The 18,773-nt window shown below is 38.6% G+C and overlaps 2 protein-coding genes across 2 annotated transcripts in view; one reads left to right on the top strand and one right to left on the bottom strand.

Moving 5' to 3' along the window:
* The window catches only part of ergic53 (protein ERGIC-53), a 202,836-nt gene that overhangs the window by 99,726 nt on the left and 84,337 nt on the right, over nucleotides 1–18,773 (bottom strand). The window contains exon 6 of the mRNA XM_067147234.2: nucleotides 14,653–14,776. Coding sequence (XP_067003335.1) covers nucleotides 14,653–14,776 — 124 coding nt within the window. The remainder of the gene's footprint in view (nucleotides 1–14,652; nucleotides 14,777–18,773) is intronic.
* On the top strand, nucleotides 7,413–13,021 carry LOC137500942 (uncharacterized). Its single transcript, XM_068227700.1, has 3 exons — nucleotides 7,413–7,643; nucleotides 8,042–8,336; nucleotides 12,762–13,021. Exons 1-3 carry the CDS (start codon nucleotides 7,413–7,415, stop codon nucleotides 13,019–13,021), a joined length of 786 nt encoding a protein of 261 aa, XP_068083801.1.

Below are 18,773 nucleotides of genomic sequence, written 5' to 3'. Positions count from 1 at the left end.
TCAATGACACTTGCCCTTCCCAACTCTATAGCGTCAAGCGTCTGTATTATTCCAGGAGCTGCTCGACGACTGCATGTTCCGCATCAGTCCGCACGCCGACAGGTCATCGTAAGCGTTGCTGATCACATGTTGCCACACATCCTAGCTAAAACTTTCCTATCCATCATGCTGATTTAGTCTGATTAAATTCACTTTAACCCTCTACTGCATGAATTATTTTTCGTTTCCGTTTGGTGAAGAAAATTCCAAGGTTTAATGTTCAACATACGCTCAGTGGTTTACATATACCAGCAATTCTTAACTGGGCCTAATAGCTTAACACTCGTATGTGATGTGGATTGCCATATTGGAATATATATACGATTTTCCACGATTTTACGCTAAGCTTTTAACATTCAAAGACCGAACATTACTGCCTACTGGCCATGGGTACGTATTGCAGGGCGCAAGTATACTTGCACGACCGTAGGTCGGTAATGTCTTTGAGGTTGAGCCAGAGGTACTCCTGAAGCCTGTGGTAATATGATGGGGAGGGCCCACGTAAAATAAACGGTGGTTGGTTCGCGTGGATGTTGACGGGGTGGAAGGAGTACCTTCGGCTGTAGGGCTGTTTTGTCTTATGTTATGTAAAAAAAAAAAAAAAAAAAAAAAAAAAAAAAAAAAAAAAAAAAAAAAAAAAAAAAAAAAGGCATCACTGGGATATGTGTTTAATTGACTGTACAGTTGAAGGTGTGCCTTTGAACTACCTCTGTCTATAATATTTATCCATTTACACAGGTGGAAAGTTATTTGTTGCCTAATGGCAACAGTATGCAGTAGAGGGTTAAGTTTTTTTAAATGTATTACCATTAGTGCTTCAGCGAAGAAACTTCTTTGTAGCCACCAACGACTCGAGCTTCTGCCATCACCCTCCACTTCTTTTCTAATTCTTTCAGCAACAAAGCGGCCTTTCTCTAATTTTTTGCAAAGAATCTTCTGCTTCCAATATTTCACGTTTCTCCTTTAGATTTTGAACGTACAAAGCATGAGCACTCCTTGCAGCATGGAGCATGTTCTTATTAATGGAGATCTTTTCAATTCCACCAGGGTTTGGGATAGAATCATATATTATTCTTTGTGCTACAAGGGATACTTGTAGCATGCTCTCTACTATAATTTCTTTATTAACAGGAAAACCACATTCAAGTGAAGCATTTCCATGAAACAATATTACTATCATTTTGAGAAATGAAGCCAACTTTTCTGTTTTCAAATTTACTATTGGAAGAACAGTGCGAAGCCAAAAGTGATCTAACCTCTCGTCTTTAGAATACAAAGAATTCACTTCTTTCAAAGTATCATTCTCACAAACAGAAGTGAACTCCCTTTGTACATGAATGGGTTCATTACCCGAGATCCATTTGTTTTCAACAAAGGCATTTAAAGCTATCCTTAGCAGTCTGCTGCTTAGAGGCTACTTGGCTACACTTGGATCGAAACAAGAAATTAATTTAGTCAGTTTATATGCTAGCGGTGAGCAGATGTGGTCAACAGCTGGAAACTGCAGATGATGACGATATGCCAGCGGTGACCTTTCCAGTAACTATTTGCACAAAACTACCATTCCTCTCAGACAATCTGTGCAAAACACTAATATATCTCTATCATTTAATCCAGGATTGCCACGAAGTGCTGCTTTAGCAGCATAACCTATGTCAATTTTAGATGCAGGCAGAATATTTTCTTTACTGTCTAAATACGTTTTAGGAGATTTTCTGAAGACTGCAGTGACTCAGACTCAACAAACCTTGTCATGGTATTTATCATCAATGAAAGATTCATAAAGGAGTGATGCAAATGGGAGATCTGTCTGAAACTTTTAGGAATGGTTCCAAATCTCCAACAAGTGATAAAAAAAATGACAACTTGGCCTTAAGAACCTTATCTTTAAGTGAAGTTGATACTATTTTGAAGCTGTTACAGCTTGGGATTTTCTTGTCTCTGTTTGTTCCTTCCACATATTTTTCGACATTAGGTAGGATATCTATAGTATGTTCAATGACTTGAAAATTTTCAAGCCATCTTATATATCTTATATATATCTTACATATATTTCGAAGGAAATACATTTGAACCTGAATAATGTATATAATCAGCACGACTTGCAGGAGCGTAGCAAAACAAGAAGTGAAGAGCACGAAGAAACTCTGCAATATTCCACTGGGTTTCTTTTACTGCCATTTTATATGAATCGTGCACAGTATGCAAGCCACAAGATCCGATGTTCAACAAACTAGGAGCATCTAGATCATCTAATAAATTACCAAAATCCTGAAGGAACTTTTCATTAACATTTGGACTATCCACTGAAATTCGTAATTTTTTTAGATAGAGTCCTTGCTGTGCTTGCAAAAAACCATTTAACAAATGTGAGGAGGTAGAGTGACCAAGAAACATGGAATCAAAATAAGAAGTGCATACTTCATTAGTATCAGGATTGAAACAATGAACTACAAGATCCATTTTGCCTATCTGAGAAACTTTATTCAGTGACTCGTCAAACCCAACGGTGAAATGTGTGCACTTACTACCCATCTCATGAACTTGTTTATGGAAATAGATAGCCAAACCATGAGTGATTGTATATGCAACTTTTGTTCTGTGCAGTTGAACTTTCAAAGCTGTTTCAGAGTCTGGAACATTACTGGAAAAAGCTGAGAATGCAATATAGGTCTAATTCATCGAGCTCACCATTCCCCAACAACACAGAATATTCAATAGTAAGCAGATCAAAACATTGAAAATTCGATTGATCAATCATATAGCTATTGATATTATTGATTACTTCACATTCGAGATCACACTAACTTTTCATTAAAATTTATTCCTGGCATAAATGACATGCCCTAGATTAATGTTATAAAAATTGAAGAATGTGTTTGTATTACACGGATAAATACGGTATGTCAATTTTATCTGGCAGAAGAATGAATTTCCAGCTTTTTTCCTGAATTCCCTGACATTTCCAGGTTTTCCCGTTAATTATCGAATTCCCTGACATTTCCCCGTTTCCCAGGTTTTCCATACGGGTGGACACCCTGATGGAAATATAATCCAGTTTCATCAGCATTCAAAATATTTTCCGGAGCATACCCGTCTATGATTGAAGGTATTTTTTCTTGCCAGTTTTCAACAATCTCCTTATTAACACTGGATGATTCTCTGCAAATCACTCTGAAGTTGATACCATGTCGCTTTCTGAATCTTTCTAGCCAGTCACTCGAGGCTTTGAAACCTCCAAAAACTAATTCTACCGCGAATTCTAACGCTTTTGCTTGTATCATTGGTCCGGACACAGGAACAATCTGACTTCTTAATTTAGCGAACCACTCTAGCGTTGCCTTGTCAATGAGAGCTCCACTACCACTTTGAAACAGTTTAATGCGCTGTTTGTTGCCATTTAAATGCCATTCTTTCACTAGTTCCTCTTGCTTTTTCACAATTTCAGCCACCTGTGTCTTTCCAATCTTGAACACTTCAGACAGTTTACGCACAGCACACTTCTCATGTTTATGATAGTCTATTACGCCTACCTTTCCTTTTAGAGTTAAAAACTTCCTCGGAGCCATGTTTACACCAACCCACTATCGTAAAACTGAACACATCAAAAGTCCACGAGTCAATGAAAAGTAACCTGACAGTGAAGGTTCGAATTCCAACGCTGTCGAGCATCACACAACTTCCGGAAGTGATAGCGCAGCTTAGTGTTGCCTTCCAAGAATGTGTACAGCCTGGACCAAAAAGTTACGATGCCTGCGATTCTTGGAAGTACCACCTGTGCAAAAAGTAAGCGAATACATGCTGTACAGGACACAAATGTTAGGAGAGGTTTAATTGGAGTTTCTCGTGGCTATGGTGTGTCCGCGTCAGTAATAAAGAGTGTCCGTATAAGAGGGGTAAATTACTCATACACAACATGGTATTTAATTACGGATCTAGAAAATTGTCTGCCAATGAGGGGTGTCCGTTATGGCAGGTTTTACTGTATCACACGAAATGATACGAGATAAATGTACTACAAAGTTCTTATTATTGCAATGTTAGAAAATGCTAAAGAAATCGGCAGACAAGAATCTCACTAAATACACCAGTAAACGTTACAAAAATGTACACCGGTGCTAACACAAAAGATTTCGAGTAAAGTCTATTAAATTTACGAAAGTTCAGAAACGTTATTCTTCTTACCTTATTCACATTGCTATTCTATCCAAAAACACCATCAGTCTCTATAACCTCCAGATCACTGCCATCACTACTGTCGCCTTCGTTGTCGTCCAGGCAGATCAACAGCTCCTGACAGTCACTGATGAGATGATGCCACCCACTGCCATTGCCGAGTTAATTAATAACTTTCTTCCTCGACGAAACCACATCCACTAGAACAATACCCTCTTGGAACAGTCTTTCCACTTAAGTAATTGTGAAGGCCTTGTGATTTATGCATACGTAATGTTTCACTTCACTCCATACCAATTCATTAGAGTTGAAGTGACAGTGGTACGGCGGCAATCTAAGAACCTCATGTCCTTGTTCCTTCGCTACCTCATCGACTACATACGTCGGTGAAACCGGTTTGTTTTGTTTCCAATAATGGACCATTTATATTGGTATTGTTGTTTTGTTTCACCAGTGCATATAAGGCTAATTTAGTCATACCCATATGCGCTGGGATATTTCTTGCTTGCAGCCATTCCACTAAACGTTCTTTAGGGGGGCTCGAAATAGAGGTCCTGTCCATTGTTACGGAGTGGTAAGGTGCATTGTCCATAACAATAACAGCAGGGCCTTTGAGCTGTTGCAGGAGCTTCTTAAACCAATCTAAAAAGCGAACATGGTCCATATCTCCGTGATAATCACAGGTTTTTTCGATGGGAACATTAGAAGACCACCTTCCACACCACTGGATGAACCTGCGTGTGCTATTATTAATCTGGTGCCCTTCCCATTCGGTTAGTTACCGGAGCATTTAGGACTGTCATCAGTCCAAGATTTAGTAAGGCACTCCCCAGCATTCACCCACGTCTCATCTAAGCATATTACATCGTTGAGATCCTTACTGACAAGTTTATTCAGAAAAATACTCCTAGCCATCATGATGTGCGACTTTTCAAGCAGCACTTTTCTTCTTTTCAGTTTTTTTTAAATATCTGAAACCTATGACTCACAGTATCGATTTTAAGGCAATTTTACCCCTGGAGAAAAGCTTTTTCTTTCTAAGGGAGACTAGTAATTTTTCCACTATAGGGTATTCTTTCCTGCTGTAATAATCGTACACGAGTCTTCGTATTGCATCAGCATGGAAAAGATGAATTTCTGTTACAGGAGATGGCTTAAATCATTTCATTTCTGAATTGCTAAGAAACAAGTCCCCATTATCAGCCCCATTTCTGCCAATCCTAGGTTCCCCAGTCCCTTTTTCCTTCAATTCCTGGAGGTGAACACATTTCTGAATAACAGCACACATTGAAAGCACTAATGTTCCACTTGTACGTTCCACAATTTGATCTGCAGGAACAGAAGGACGACCATGCAAGCGTACGAATTCCCTCTCCCTCTCATAAAACTCATGAGTTCTCCGCACTAATTCACATGCCCGACTATTAAGGCGCACTCCTTGGCGCAAAGGATTATCACTTGCCGATTCATCACTATGTTGTCGTTTCTGTACCAATGCACTGCACTAGTTACAAAAATCTTAACAGATATCTCACAACAAAACACCAATTTCATCAATGCGTGAATCACACGTGACCAGACAAGTGGCAACACTTCAACATGGAAGTCAAGGTAGTTATAGACAGCACCACTATACTACCTGTATTGCCAACAACAACTAAATGAAAATAGTTCATCTTTATTTTGCAGCTCGCTTAAATATTATATTTCTTCAATAAAATGCTCATGTTTTTGTAAGTTTTGTAAGTAAATAAAAGATTATACGCACTAAAAATTAAATACAAAGTAACATGTACAAAATGTATAACTGTATCTGACAAAAAAAGAATTGGTTGTTCTGACTGATGGGCGACGTTCAATTATTTCTGTAGTAGTGCCAACATGAACTACAACTGTCAAGTGCAACCTTGTGCCGGCCCACCTATAGACTGTGCGCTGTTGGGAAAAATGCAGCGCTGCGCTGCGAGTGGTGAACATTGTAAGTTTATGCGACCACCGCACACATATCTCCATCGTTTCACAGAGTGTTGCCATGGCCGACTAAATAATAAGAGTGGGATTTCAGAGTGTTTTATGCAACAACAATAGGCCAAATTATTCCAAATTTCCAGAAAGTGGTCATGTATTAAATTTACAAGAAAAACTGTTTGCAGGAAATAGCAACTGCAAATATAATAAGAGAAAAATGTTGGTTCACTAGAGACACTACCATTTCACGACAGAGGCAACATAGTAATTTATGTATTATTTGTGGTGATAATGAGATTAATTTTCATGTACACATTCAACAATGCTGTCTTCAGAAAAATATATTTGGCCTATCTCGAACACGATATCACATTAGCGTAGTTAACACTGCGAGGGAGGCCTTGGTAAAAGAAAAAAAAAATTTCCATGAAACGTAAGCATATTTCTGCTGTTATTTATACAGTTTACTCAGAACATGTCACCTCGTGTACTGATGAATCCTGTGAATGGTCTGGACCTTGCACCTCAAAAGCAGGGAAAGAGAAATACAACAAGGAGAAAAGCTTAGAGGAACTTTTTCCGATGAAAAGGCCTATTAATGCAGCCAAGAGCAAGCACATCATTCTGTCGGAACGCTGTGACATTAAAATATAATCATCTGAAGACAGCACTGTAAATGAATGTAAACTTCACACATATTCCAGCTTATGGTGAGCTGTTGATGAAGACGCCTGTAAGTAGTTCTCGTAGTATCCACCCGCAGCAACACAGTGCTATACGCATGGACCCTATAGCTGTTTTACAATATTCAATCCATTAAACAATGATAGGTGAGAGTTTACAAAACCAGACTCCAGAAACAAATGAATTGTAAAAAATCAGGTGTGTCTAATAATAGGGCCAGTGGGGCCTGTTTCATAAAACTAACTAATAATATTAGCTAATAATATTAGAACTCATAAAACAAATTATTAGTTGTCAAAATTCTGTTTCATAAAGATGTATGCCTGACTAATAAAATGGCTTCACTAATAATATTAGTTCATTAGTCAGCTGATACAGTTTGAGGTTAGAATCGATTTGTTGCATGTTCTTACAGTAGTTTGTTTTCGTTCCTTGCAGTAGGCTAGCGCTTGACCCACTCATACTCTGTGCTTTTTGTGTTTGACTACAACCGGAACCGGCTATTCAGTGAAGTTTCAGATTCTTGTCAGTTTATATAGGCTACAATGGGTAAAAGAAATGACAATCATGTCAGGAAAGAAAGTTTCCTTAGAAAAGTGCTGGAGTTGAAGGGGCAGTTGTTCGGAGCCTTTTCACTAACCGTGACAAAGGACTCGAAGAGGCAAGCATGGATGGAACTGCGGGATTATGCTGTGGCTATTGGGCTGGTCACAGCCGACAAAGATCACACTTATGTGCGGGATGCTACTTGGCCTAACATGAGGAGCAGAACAGTGGTAAGTTTTAGCTGTTGTTTTTCTCTTAGTTGGAGGTTATGTTAGTGTTTATTTACTAACTTCAAGCCACCCTTTTCTCAACTGGGTGTCGATATTTTTTAAAGGGGGAGAGGGGGAAATAAGGAGACTATTAGCTCCGCAGTATAGTTTACTGTGCTGTATACTACCCATAGTCATTTAACATTATGCATCATACAGCCATCCTTTGTGTTTTTATGACTGTGACTGAGCAGAACATAACCTGAAATGAATTCCAGTGATATTTATAAATCTTTGTTATAATATGCAAAAAAGCATACAAAAATTATTGTATACAATAGATGTAGGTAGTACTTTAGTATAGACAGTTACAACAGGATGTCCTTCTTCTAGACTTACATGGTTTCTTTTATTTACAGGCAAAAGTTGATAATGCTTATCAGACAGGAAGTGGGGGAGGAAGTAGCAAAAAATTAGATGTCATAGACCACCTGGTTCTTGACATTATCGGAAGAGAATCTCCTGTTTTACAGGGATTCGGAACAGAAGATTCTCTTGGAGAAATCGTTCTTCCTACAATGGGACCAACTTCCGCTTCAACCAGTGACTATATAGTGGCGTTGGAAGAAAGTAGGCCTATATCTGCCACTGAAATTGATGGAAGCTGGCAAAATGGAGAGCTCCAGCATCAGCAGGAGACACCTAAGGCTAGAGGTAAGCTGGAAATGATTTAACTTAAGACTGTATTATGGTATCTAATTCCACCTCTTGACTGCGACTTCTTTGTGTGACTTTCAACTTACAGGCTCAGGCTGCCCGCTAGTATCCAAGATCTGTTTTCCCTGGATTACATTTAGTGGAACACTGTACATAATGTGATGCTTGAGCATGTTTATCATACTCTGGTATAGTCATCTTGAAACATATTTTGCATGAACACTAATGGCATAAAGAAGTTGAAATAAATGTATCATATGTCAAAAAAGCTACACTTCATCATAAAATATAAATCTGTGAAGTGGATCATCGGCAATCCCATTGTATACAGCCACTACAACCAACAAAAATTGACTACATTGCTCACAGCAAGCCATCAGTCATTCCTCTAATGCCTGTGCTCATCAGGGACCCTTTCTTGAAATTGGCACGAGTGAGCATGCCAGTTTTAAACATGCTCATAACAGAAACGCGTGGATTATTGTTCAGAAACTTGGGTACGTTCCCAGTTCTTGTCGCAAATGGAAGTGTCGTTAAATATGTAAGCTGGTCAACTAGTGTGTACAAAAGAAACACACCACTGACACAGTACTTTATTTGTAGAATTCTTTTCTGTGATAATTTCCTTTTTCTATAATATTTTCTCCTTAATAGCAAGGGAAAATCTGGAACAAATATTTGTTTATAGGAAGGGGAGTTAGGGATTGGAATAACTTACCAAGGGAGATGTTCAATAAATTTCCAATTTCTTTGCAATCATTTAAGAAAAGGCTAGGAAAATAACAGATAGGGAATCTGCCACCTGGGCGACTGCCCTAAGTTCAGATCAGTAGTGATTGATTGATTGACAATACTTGAGCACCTCTACGGTATGTAAATTATATGGGCAGATTTTAAAACATTGGGCGTTTGAAAAAAAACATTAAGAAGATAAGAGTTATTGTCTTTTTAATCTGTAATATTATAATTTAAATTTTGGTTCAACGATTACAAGGAAATTAGGCCTACAAATTTATATTATTATTCCTAGCATTTACCCGTTGGTGCAAGGTCCGCCATTTTGCACGATCTTGGGCATCGTGTGGTCTTAACATGAGAGTCTTCGTATCATTTACTGTGTCATGCCAGCTTTGCTCTGGATGTTCGTGTGGACGTTGCCCATTAATTTCAAAGGAGTGAGTTAAATTGGCTCCGGGCGAGTTGGCCATGCGGTTAGGGGCGCGCGGCTGTGAGGTTGCATCCGGGAGATAGGAGTTTCGAATCCCACTGCGAAAGCCCTGAAGGTGGTTTTCTGTGATTTCCCATTTTCACATCAGGCAAATGCTGGGGTTGTACGTTAATTAAGGCTACGACCGCTTTCTTCCAACTCCTAACCCTTTCCTATCCCATCGTCGCCTTAAGACCTATCTGTGTTGGTGCGACATAAAGCCGCTAGCCAAAAAAAAAAGAAAAAAAAACCTGTTCCAGATGCGGCACACAGGACATGACCATACCATTTGAGATGCATTTCCTGTGCTTTCTCAGTGATGGGTGCAATGTTCATTTGCTAGTGAATGGTGTCGTTTTTGACATGATACAAGTGTGATGCCATTTCCATATTATACAATTTATTAACTTCATTATATATACCCGCATTGACTTTTGCTCACCTGTAATGGAGTGTGTTCCACCTTCCAATACCTATTTTATTGTAGGCCTTTATATGTTTAGGACTAACACATTACACACGGTACTGATAATAATTAGGACAAAAAATAGCTGAAGATGTCTCTAATAGAGACTAAAACATAATTTTTGATCTGATTTTTGATATGCTCTATTGGTGGAAAAGAATCTAATTCCCTCCATGGGAACTTAGAATTTCCATTTGGAATTGCTAGGCGGGCATTAATTCCATTGTGGAGTTTTATCTCCCGTATGCAGTTATCAGACTGTGCTTCATAAATAAGCTTCTGATAAGTTCACCTGCATACACCCCAGCGTCAGTGGGTAGGGTCTGACACATCCCACTCTGAAGAGTCTAGTGTCAGACCTAAGACGAAACGCTGGTTAATAGAGCAAACGCCGGAAAAGCCATCCATCTAATTTTTGATCTGATTTTTGATATGCTCTATTGGTGGAAAAGAATCTAATTCCCTCCATGGGAACTTAGAATTTCCATTTGGAATTGCTAGGCGGGCATTAATTCCATTGTGGAGTTTTATCTCCCGTATGCAGTTATCAGACTGTGCTTCATAAATAAGCTTCTGATAAGTTCACCTGCATACACCCCAGCGTCAGTGGGTAGGGTCTGACACATCCCACTCTCAAGAGTCTAGTGTCAGACCTAAGACGAAACGCTGGTTAATAGAGCAAACGCCGGAAAAGCCATCCATCTAATTTTTGATCTGATTTTTAAAACATAATAGCCGAATATGTGTCTATTACAGATTATTTATAAAGGCTGGTGTTTAACAATTTATTCCTGTCATTAGTCTTAGGGTACCCATTTTCTGGAAAAATAGGGAAAGCATGGAAAACACAGGGAAATGACTTGTCACATCAAAATTAATCTTTCAGTGTAATACTGTACCCAAACGTAATGATCGAGTGAGACTGATATTAGGCGCGACACGAGCCGAACGCTGTGAGTAGTATTTTGAGAGAGAGATAGAGACAGATAGTGAACACATGCGGTAATGAAGAAGAGTGAATGAAAAAGAGAGACATACTTGCACGAACTGCTCAAATGTTCCATCAGCCGTATTGTTCCAAATACAGTGTGTCCCACTCCCAGCGTGGCCGGGAGACTACATGCATGTTCTGAGCGGTATATTCATAACCTTCTGCGTATTCTGTGTCCACTATTACTACATTTATTGCTTACTCATGCACCCAATAGCCTTCATCATGAGTACTAACCTCTTTAATTTCACTATGTACGGAGGATTTTGAGATACCGACTTCTTGTGCAACACATTGCACAGATGTAGTGGGAGATCGTACGAATGATGTGTTAATGTCGATATTTTTTTCTAATAGAATCCCTCGTTTCAGTTTAGGAATCACAACATTAAGTGATCCTGTTAATTTATTCACGAGATATCTGTTTCTTTACCTGGAAGAGGAACCCCGGGAAATCTCTTCTGAAATTGCCTACTCACCTCTTTATGAGTCGGTTTTTACATATGTGTCATACATAAGAATTCTTTGTTCTAGTATGAATTTAACTGGCATTTCAACATTGTAGAAATGTAATTAATCTAATTAATTCTACTGTAATTCAGCCCCACACGGTCTTGTAACAAATGTATCGCTTCACGGCTTCCCACGACACACACTCGAGTACTATACGCGAACTTTTTCTTGAGCCCGATTTTTACGGGGTGAGGGGTAAGGAGGAAGCGTTGACGGTTCCGGTTATACTGCCAACTGGATGGAAATGAAATCTGAATTGAATCAATAATATGATCGATCGATATGAATTTTCTAAACATTTATTATCTTACGCCAACAACTCTGTTACACATACATTATTTAACATTATACAACATTTCTCGATGCAAATCTTGTTCCTAGCATGAATTATTATATAGTTTGGCTTTGCTGTGTAAACAACATCAGTACTAGTTCGTAAAGTGTACGCCAGATGTCGCACAGCAATGCATAGTTTGTGTTTCAGAGATTGCCAATATGGATATCGAAGATAACCGAGGTCTACCGATTCAGCACTAGGGAGCTCAGGGCTCAAGAAAAGGTTTGCGTATAGTAACTGACCTCCTCATGGCAATGCAGTGAGTCAGCACGAGATTATGAATACACCGCCCGGAGTGTGTATGTCGACTACCAGCTCCTCTGGGAGTGTGACACACTGTACCAGCTTCTCCACCATAGCTACCATTGTGGACTTCATTCATAACCCTGGCTGGGGCCCTCCGTATTTATTTGGGGATGCAGCCTCTGAAGGTTGGCGGGCTCCCCCGAGGCAATCGCAAATCAATGGGAAAAAGTTATCTATGAACATTTAATTTTTCTATCAAGGTCTGGAATTACGTTTCATTAAGAGTGAATTTTAAGCTACACCACATGTAATACTAGATACATCACACGTCTCTTGCACTGCCTCCTTTAAGCGGTTACCACAAGTACCGGTATGTCTTTTTCATTAAATGTCTTTCGCTACCACACGTGCGCACTCTATCTGTCTCCATCTCTCTCTCTCTCTCTCAAACTACTATTCGCTGCGTATGACTCGCGTCGCATCTAATATCAGTCTCTCTCGATCATTGCATCTGGGGTACAGTCTTAAATTGAAAGATTAAATTTGTCCATAAAATGGGTACCCTGAGATCAATAGTGGGAATAAATTATTAAACATTAGCCAATATAAATTAGCTTAACTGTAAGTCTTAACTTTCACCTAATTTTCTCCTTTTTTTATAGGTACTGTCAAGAAGAGGGTACTCGTCCAGCATCCCGAGGAAACTAAAGAAATAGAGTCCCTCAAAAAACGGAAGCTTCAACTTGAAGTCCGGAAGCTGGAGCTGGAGGTGTGGGAGAAGGAAAATTTACTCAATATTGAGCATTCACCCCACACAAGTGGTGTTCAGGAACGTGGGAAAAAGGAACTTTCTGTACCAAACGAATATTTAATTGTAGAAAACAATGATGGTAACTTTGTTGTAGTTCAGCCTCAGATGTAAAAAGTGTAAATAAAAATCATAAAAAGCACAAAATTACCGTGTTGGGTGTTCATATGATTTGTCTTTTATGCATCACAATGTCTGTTCACACGAAGTGGTCGTAAAGGAATTGCAGTTTTTCTTAAGCCTGGACTGGAACCTCCTCACCCTCCTGAATATCCTCTTGCTCCAAATGATCCTCTTCCATTTCAGGAGCCATGTAGTTATCTAGACGTCTTGACAGGTTACAAAGTACTACACAAGCATTGATAACTTTACAAGCAAAGGTGGGATTTAATCGCATACCAATGCTAAGGACAGGAAATTTTTCTTTAAGGAGTCCTATTGCACACTCTATAACCCTCCTTGTTTTTTTATGTGCTCTTAAAAATCTTTGTTGAGACTGACTAGCAAAATCTCGGATTACTGGTGGTATGAGCCAAGATTTTAAAGGATAGATGGAGTCTCCAAGCAGAACTGCACCAGGGAAAGGTCTCCAGCCATTAGCCATCCTATTGTTCAAGCCACTTAATCTTAGAACCCTAGCATCGCTGACACTGCCAGGCCAGTTTGCACATACATAATATAATTCTAAATTTGGCCCACATACTAGCAGAACATTCAAGGAATGTTTCCCATGTCGATCAACAAATGCCGGTTCATATGCACTTGGTGCATCAATTTTGATAAGTGTTCCATCAAGTACTCCACAAATTAAAGGAATACCACCAAGTTCAGTGAATCTGGCAACTACTTCACCACAGTCAGCTGGCCAACGTACAACATCCTGAAGAAGAGTGTTATTTATCGCAGTCACAACTCGGTGCACAACTCTGCAGACTGTTGCTTTTGAAACACCATGCATATCAGAAATACAATGATACTGTGCACCACTACCTAACCAGTGTAGTGCAATCTGAAGCTGCTGTTTTGAGGTTAGTGCTTCATTCCTTGCAGTGGGAGATTCTAAGATATTACCAATCCTATCAAGCACATATTCAAATGTTCTGTAATCTAACCTAAATCTCTCATTGTATTCATACGATTGTTCCATACCAGTATAGGCTGTTCTTGGTCTAAAAGTTCTTGGACGGCGAATATAAACTCTCTCCTCATCACTATTTGAATCAGAGTCAACCATTTCACTGATCTTCACAATTTTATGCCAATATATCAATATACCACACACTTTGGTTTCACTAATAATATGAAATATGAGTCAAAATACACCAATAGAAATAATCCCAATAATATGAGTAAATTTTATTAGTTATGTTGTCTATGAAACAATTTACTAATATTATTAGGAACATCTACTAATAATTTAGACTCATAAACTAATAACTAATATTATTAACTAATAATTTTATGAAACACAATACTAATATTATTAGTTAATATTATTGGTTTTTACTAATAATATTAGTGAAATATGTTTTATGAAACAGGGCCCAGGGACTGTATATATAGCTTCTGCCATCAAAATTATGTTGTGCAGCAATTGACAACAGAGATGAGTACTAGTCATTAAAAAGGTAATGGAATTTAATGAATGAGTGACATAGGACTATTGTATAAACTAGTACATAACAAAACATGGACATTCTAGTAGTGATTAAGGAAAAATGATAAAACAGAAACCCACTACAAACCTGCAAGTCCTCCAGTAGCAGCAGACAGTCCAAAGTAGCCAGCCTTTGGAAGATAAACCTCCTCAGCTCTTAAGCACACTTCCATATCTTGCTCATTGTTAGTCATACCATTGTGGAAAAGAACCTGCACACACACATTATTTATCAGAGTAATAAAACATAGGAATTTCTTTTAACAACTGCCTTACATTAGAATGGAAGCAAATACAATACATGTTCTCATCACAAACAGGACATACTGAAAAAAAAAAAGAAAAAAAATTCCACAGATTACATTAAAAATAATTGAGATATCTTCCTAAAATATTTGCATGCTGCCAGAAGGACATATCAAATACACATATTACTTGTACTCTTCTACAAGCCTCTGTGGCACAGGCAGCAGCAGCACGCTAGCCTCTCACCGCTGGTCCAAATCCAGGTCACTCCATGTGAGATTTGCACTGGACAAAGCTGAGGCACGACAGGTTTTTCTCCGGGAACTCTGGTTTTCCCTGTCATCTTTCATTCCAGTAACACTATCCAATATAGTTTAAGTTCATCTGTCATTGCCCCAGAGGAGTGCACCAGGCTTCAGCAGCCGGTAAAATCCCTAACCTCGCTGCTAGATGGAGCTTCATTCATTCCCGACCCGGTCTAAAGCCTGAAAACAGGCTGTGGATTTTCATTCTTCACATGAAATCTTCTACACTACAATAAAATCTCATTAACACAAATTCAGCTAACATGAACGCTCTGATAACGTGAACAAAATTTGGGTCCTGGCAGAGAATGTATTATTTCTTACGGGGGGTATTCTCCAATTACACAAATTTCGGTTACCATGAACTACGAACTCTGTCTTAGCTTCATGCTTTGTGTGCCGTATGTTTTAGGCAATTCTCCTGCCCCCTTTGGGCTTTGTTGGCTGCCTGGTTGCGCCTTTAAGATTGACGTTTGTTTTTTCCATTTTTTATTATTATTATTATTATTATTATTACTATTAATAGCTATGTTCGGCCTTTTATGGGTTAATATTTAACTTCTTTCGACGTATTTCTAAAGGTTGATTTTCTCCCTTCATCCTGCTGCCGCGCTGCTATGGCAACGTGCCTTCCCCGCTTTTCCAGCCAATTGGGCTGGCCTTCCTCCCCTCCCTCCCGTCCGCCGCTCACTTGTCGAGCTACGGACAGAGGCGAGGGACTTGACTTGCCTGATAGCCAGCAGCGGCAGATGTACTCGGTGCCTTGAGTTACGGCGGCTAGTCTGTTTGGGTTTCGAACCTTGTCTTGTCCTCGGTGTGGAGGTAAGCTCTTCTACAAGATAAAACTGATGTACTAGCGCGGGGTAGACCGAAGGGAGGATCTCACTATTGGGATTCCGAAATATTCAGTCCTACGATATGAGTGTAACCCAGTGCCTTTTAATTATTGTATACGGGCAGGCACCTTCAAAATTAGCTGACACCTCCATCGTCATTGGTTAAGGATAATAGATTCTCTGCTATTGTATGTACTGAGTGCTTTGAACGGAGGGCAGTTGAATGGTTAAATTTTGTTTTTAATGTTCTGGCTCAATGCCCAGTTGAATGTACTTAGTTCACAGCCTGAGGCTGTTTTGAGATTTAAACTATATTGTACGTGTTAACACGCTAAAAGGAAAACCCACTAAGGGGATTTGTATTGAAAATAAATGTGGTTATTTGCTAAAAGGACTGTTAGCTTGAAACAAGCCCAGGCCCATGCGCTTTTTCCTTCATTCCTTCCCCTGTGGGGATGTTTGTAAACCTACGCAGGGGTACACTTTGTATAACTCGTTTAATGTGAACCACTGACGCCATTCATTGTGTTATTATTAAAGTTGTTTATCCTTGTATGAATGCAAGAAATGCTTATACAGTACATAGTTGAAAGAAAACTATTGTGCCATTTCACTGTTCCCAACAAGATCTAATTGGAGTTCAAGTCATCAGAACGTCGATAACGAAGCGTCAGAGTACTACTATGAGCCGAAGGAGTAATGTTTTCGTCAAGCGCTCGACGAGAAAGGGCAGTGGTAAAGAAAGACATGAGAAGATTGTTAAGAGTTATTATTAAAAAACTTAACATTCAATTCGCACAGAAGAAGAACATCACGGACGTACTCAAGAGGAAGGAAAACATCGTTTTATCAAAATACTGGTCATAAAATAGAGAAAAACCTTTGTACACAAACTGTTTTACGAAATATTAGCGCTCAAGGATATTTCATTCCGTGAAATTAAATTGTACTTTTGGAATATAAAAACTTCTGCATTGCTACGTCACATCTACCTAAGACGATGTATTAGCTGATACAATCAATTCCGAGAGGCTACATAGCTGTAATATCGACAGGGAGAGAGAGGAGAATAATATATACACACGTTTCCATAATTCAATTGGAATATTCATTTCTACGCATTGCAAATTTTAGAATACTTCCGAGATCAATTTTCTAGAGAGCAATATTCCTATATCATATTCAGATTGTAGAAAAGCATATCCATAAGATGACGACATTAACCAAACTGACGTCTTGTTTTGTTCCGATTGCTCGAAAGACCAGCGGCAACAGGCACTATGAAAATGGAGGCAAAGCTACCTAGGTTATGGCGACACGGGATGACATTTCCAGCCCATGAGGACCGATAACCAGCCGAGACAGTCCCAGATGTTCCCAAACAGATGAGGGAAATGCCATGAGCCGAGCCCACATGTCCATCCACCCGGACACAAGATGACAACGGGGGAATCAGAGCAAAGATAAGTTTCTTTAAGTCAATGCTATAAATGAAAATTTATTTTTCAAAGTGCTATTTTAATTAATGTCAGTGAGATGATAACACATTGGAAGATGAATACCATAGTTAGGTTAAAGGACGATAGGTATTCATCGGACCTAAACGTCAATTGCATGTATAGGATGTAGTCAACCAGTGATAATAAGGTATCCCGTTCGTAATGCTGTCAATGTAATATGAAAGGAGGTTAAATTTTTATCTCTTGGTGAATTTTATACGACGCTGCATTAAGCACTAGGCTTATGTGAGAACTTATGACATCAAATAATTGTGGAAATGAGATCGTATGTAGGATATGCTTGCTAAATAGAAGGATATGGTAATAATTTACGGAATTATTAAAAGATTGAGACTGTGACGAAGTAGTCAGATAACAGTCAATGATGATAGTTAGTTAGATATACGTCGAGTTGGAATGAATGAATGAATGCGTTTACTATGATGTGAAGTGTTATATGAGATGAATAATGTGAAGTGATGGTTTTATATGTGAATAAGGATATGAGGTTATGATGATTAATGTTGGTGATGATTATTGTTCACTGTAAGTGAGGTCATAGTTTATTTTAATGAAGATAGTATTTCAAGTTACGTATTTCTGAGATGATGGATGTATATAATTTATCTTCAATCGACCGGTGATCCTTGAATAAGCCATATGTAGTATAGGATACGATCTCAGTGACGTCCGTATGTTGATATTTAAATTGTAGATCATCAAATAGTTTCTGATGAGGAAGATATGAAATTAACCTATATCCATGTGTTTCTTCTGATCGTAAGAATTTTCTCATATATTAGGGAAGATTTGAAGTTTATTCCAATGCATTATCCGATATCACTGGTGACTTATCTGCACAACTGAGGGTTGTTGGTAGTAAGTAAAGTCTTCTCACAAGATAGACCACCCAATTACAGTATGATCTGATTGAGTGATGGTCAGATACACTTGATAGCACAATTTTATGACACAGATATGCACTTGAATTAATAAATGCTCTCAAATAGAGAACAATTTGCATAATTTCTAGATATGATGTTTGATCATGATATTTTAAAGAATATAATGACTTAAAGCGGTTATCTTTGTCTCTGCAAGAGGAGTTACCAAGAAATTTGAGAACGTATTTGGAAAGTGTGATACATATTAACCGTTTTACATTTCTGAGAACGTTTTCTCATTTCAATCTCGTTGTGTATTTGAGCACAAATAGTTTGAATCAAGCAAAGTTACTTTATTGCAAGGAATTAACGAATACTAGATGAAAGCAAATAGGATTTCGGAATAATTCCAAAAGAACGTACAGAATGAAAGTTGTGA

The sequence above is a fragment of the Anabrus simplex genome, chromosome 5, assembly GCF_040414725.1.
Source record: "Anabrus simplex isolate iqAnaSimp1 chromosome 5, ASM4041472v1, whole genome shotgun sequence".
Taxonomy (NCBI): Eukaryota; Metazoa; Arthropoda; class Insecta; order Orthoptera; family Tettigoniidae; genus Anabrus; species Anabrus simplex.
This window is presented reverse-complemented; position numbering and strand designations above follow the sequence as displayed.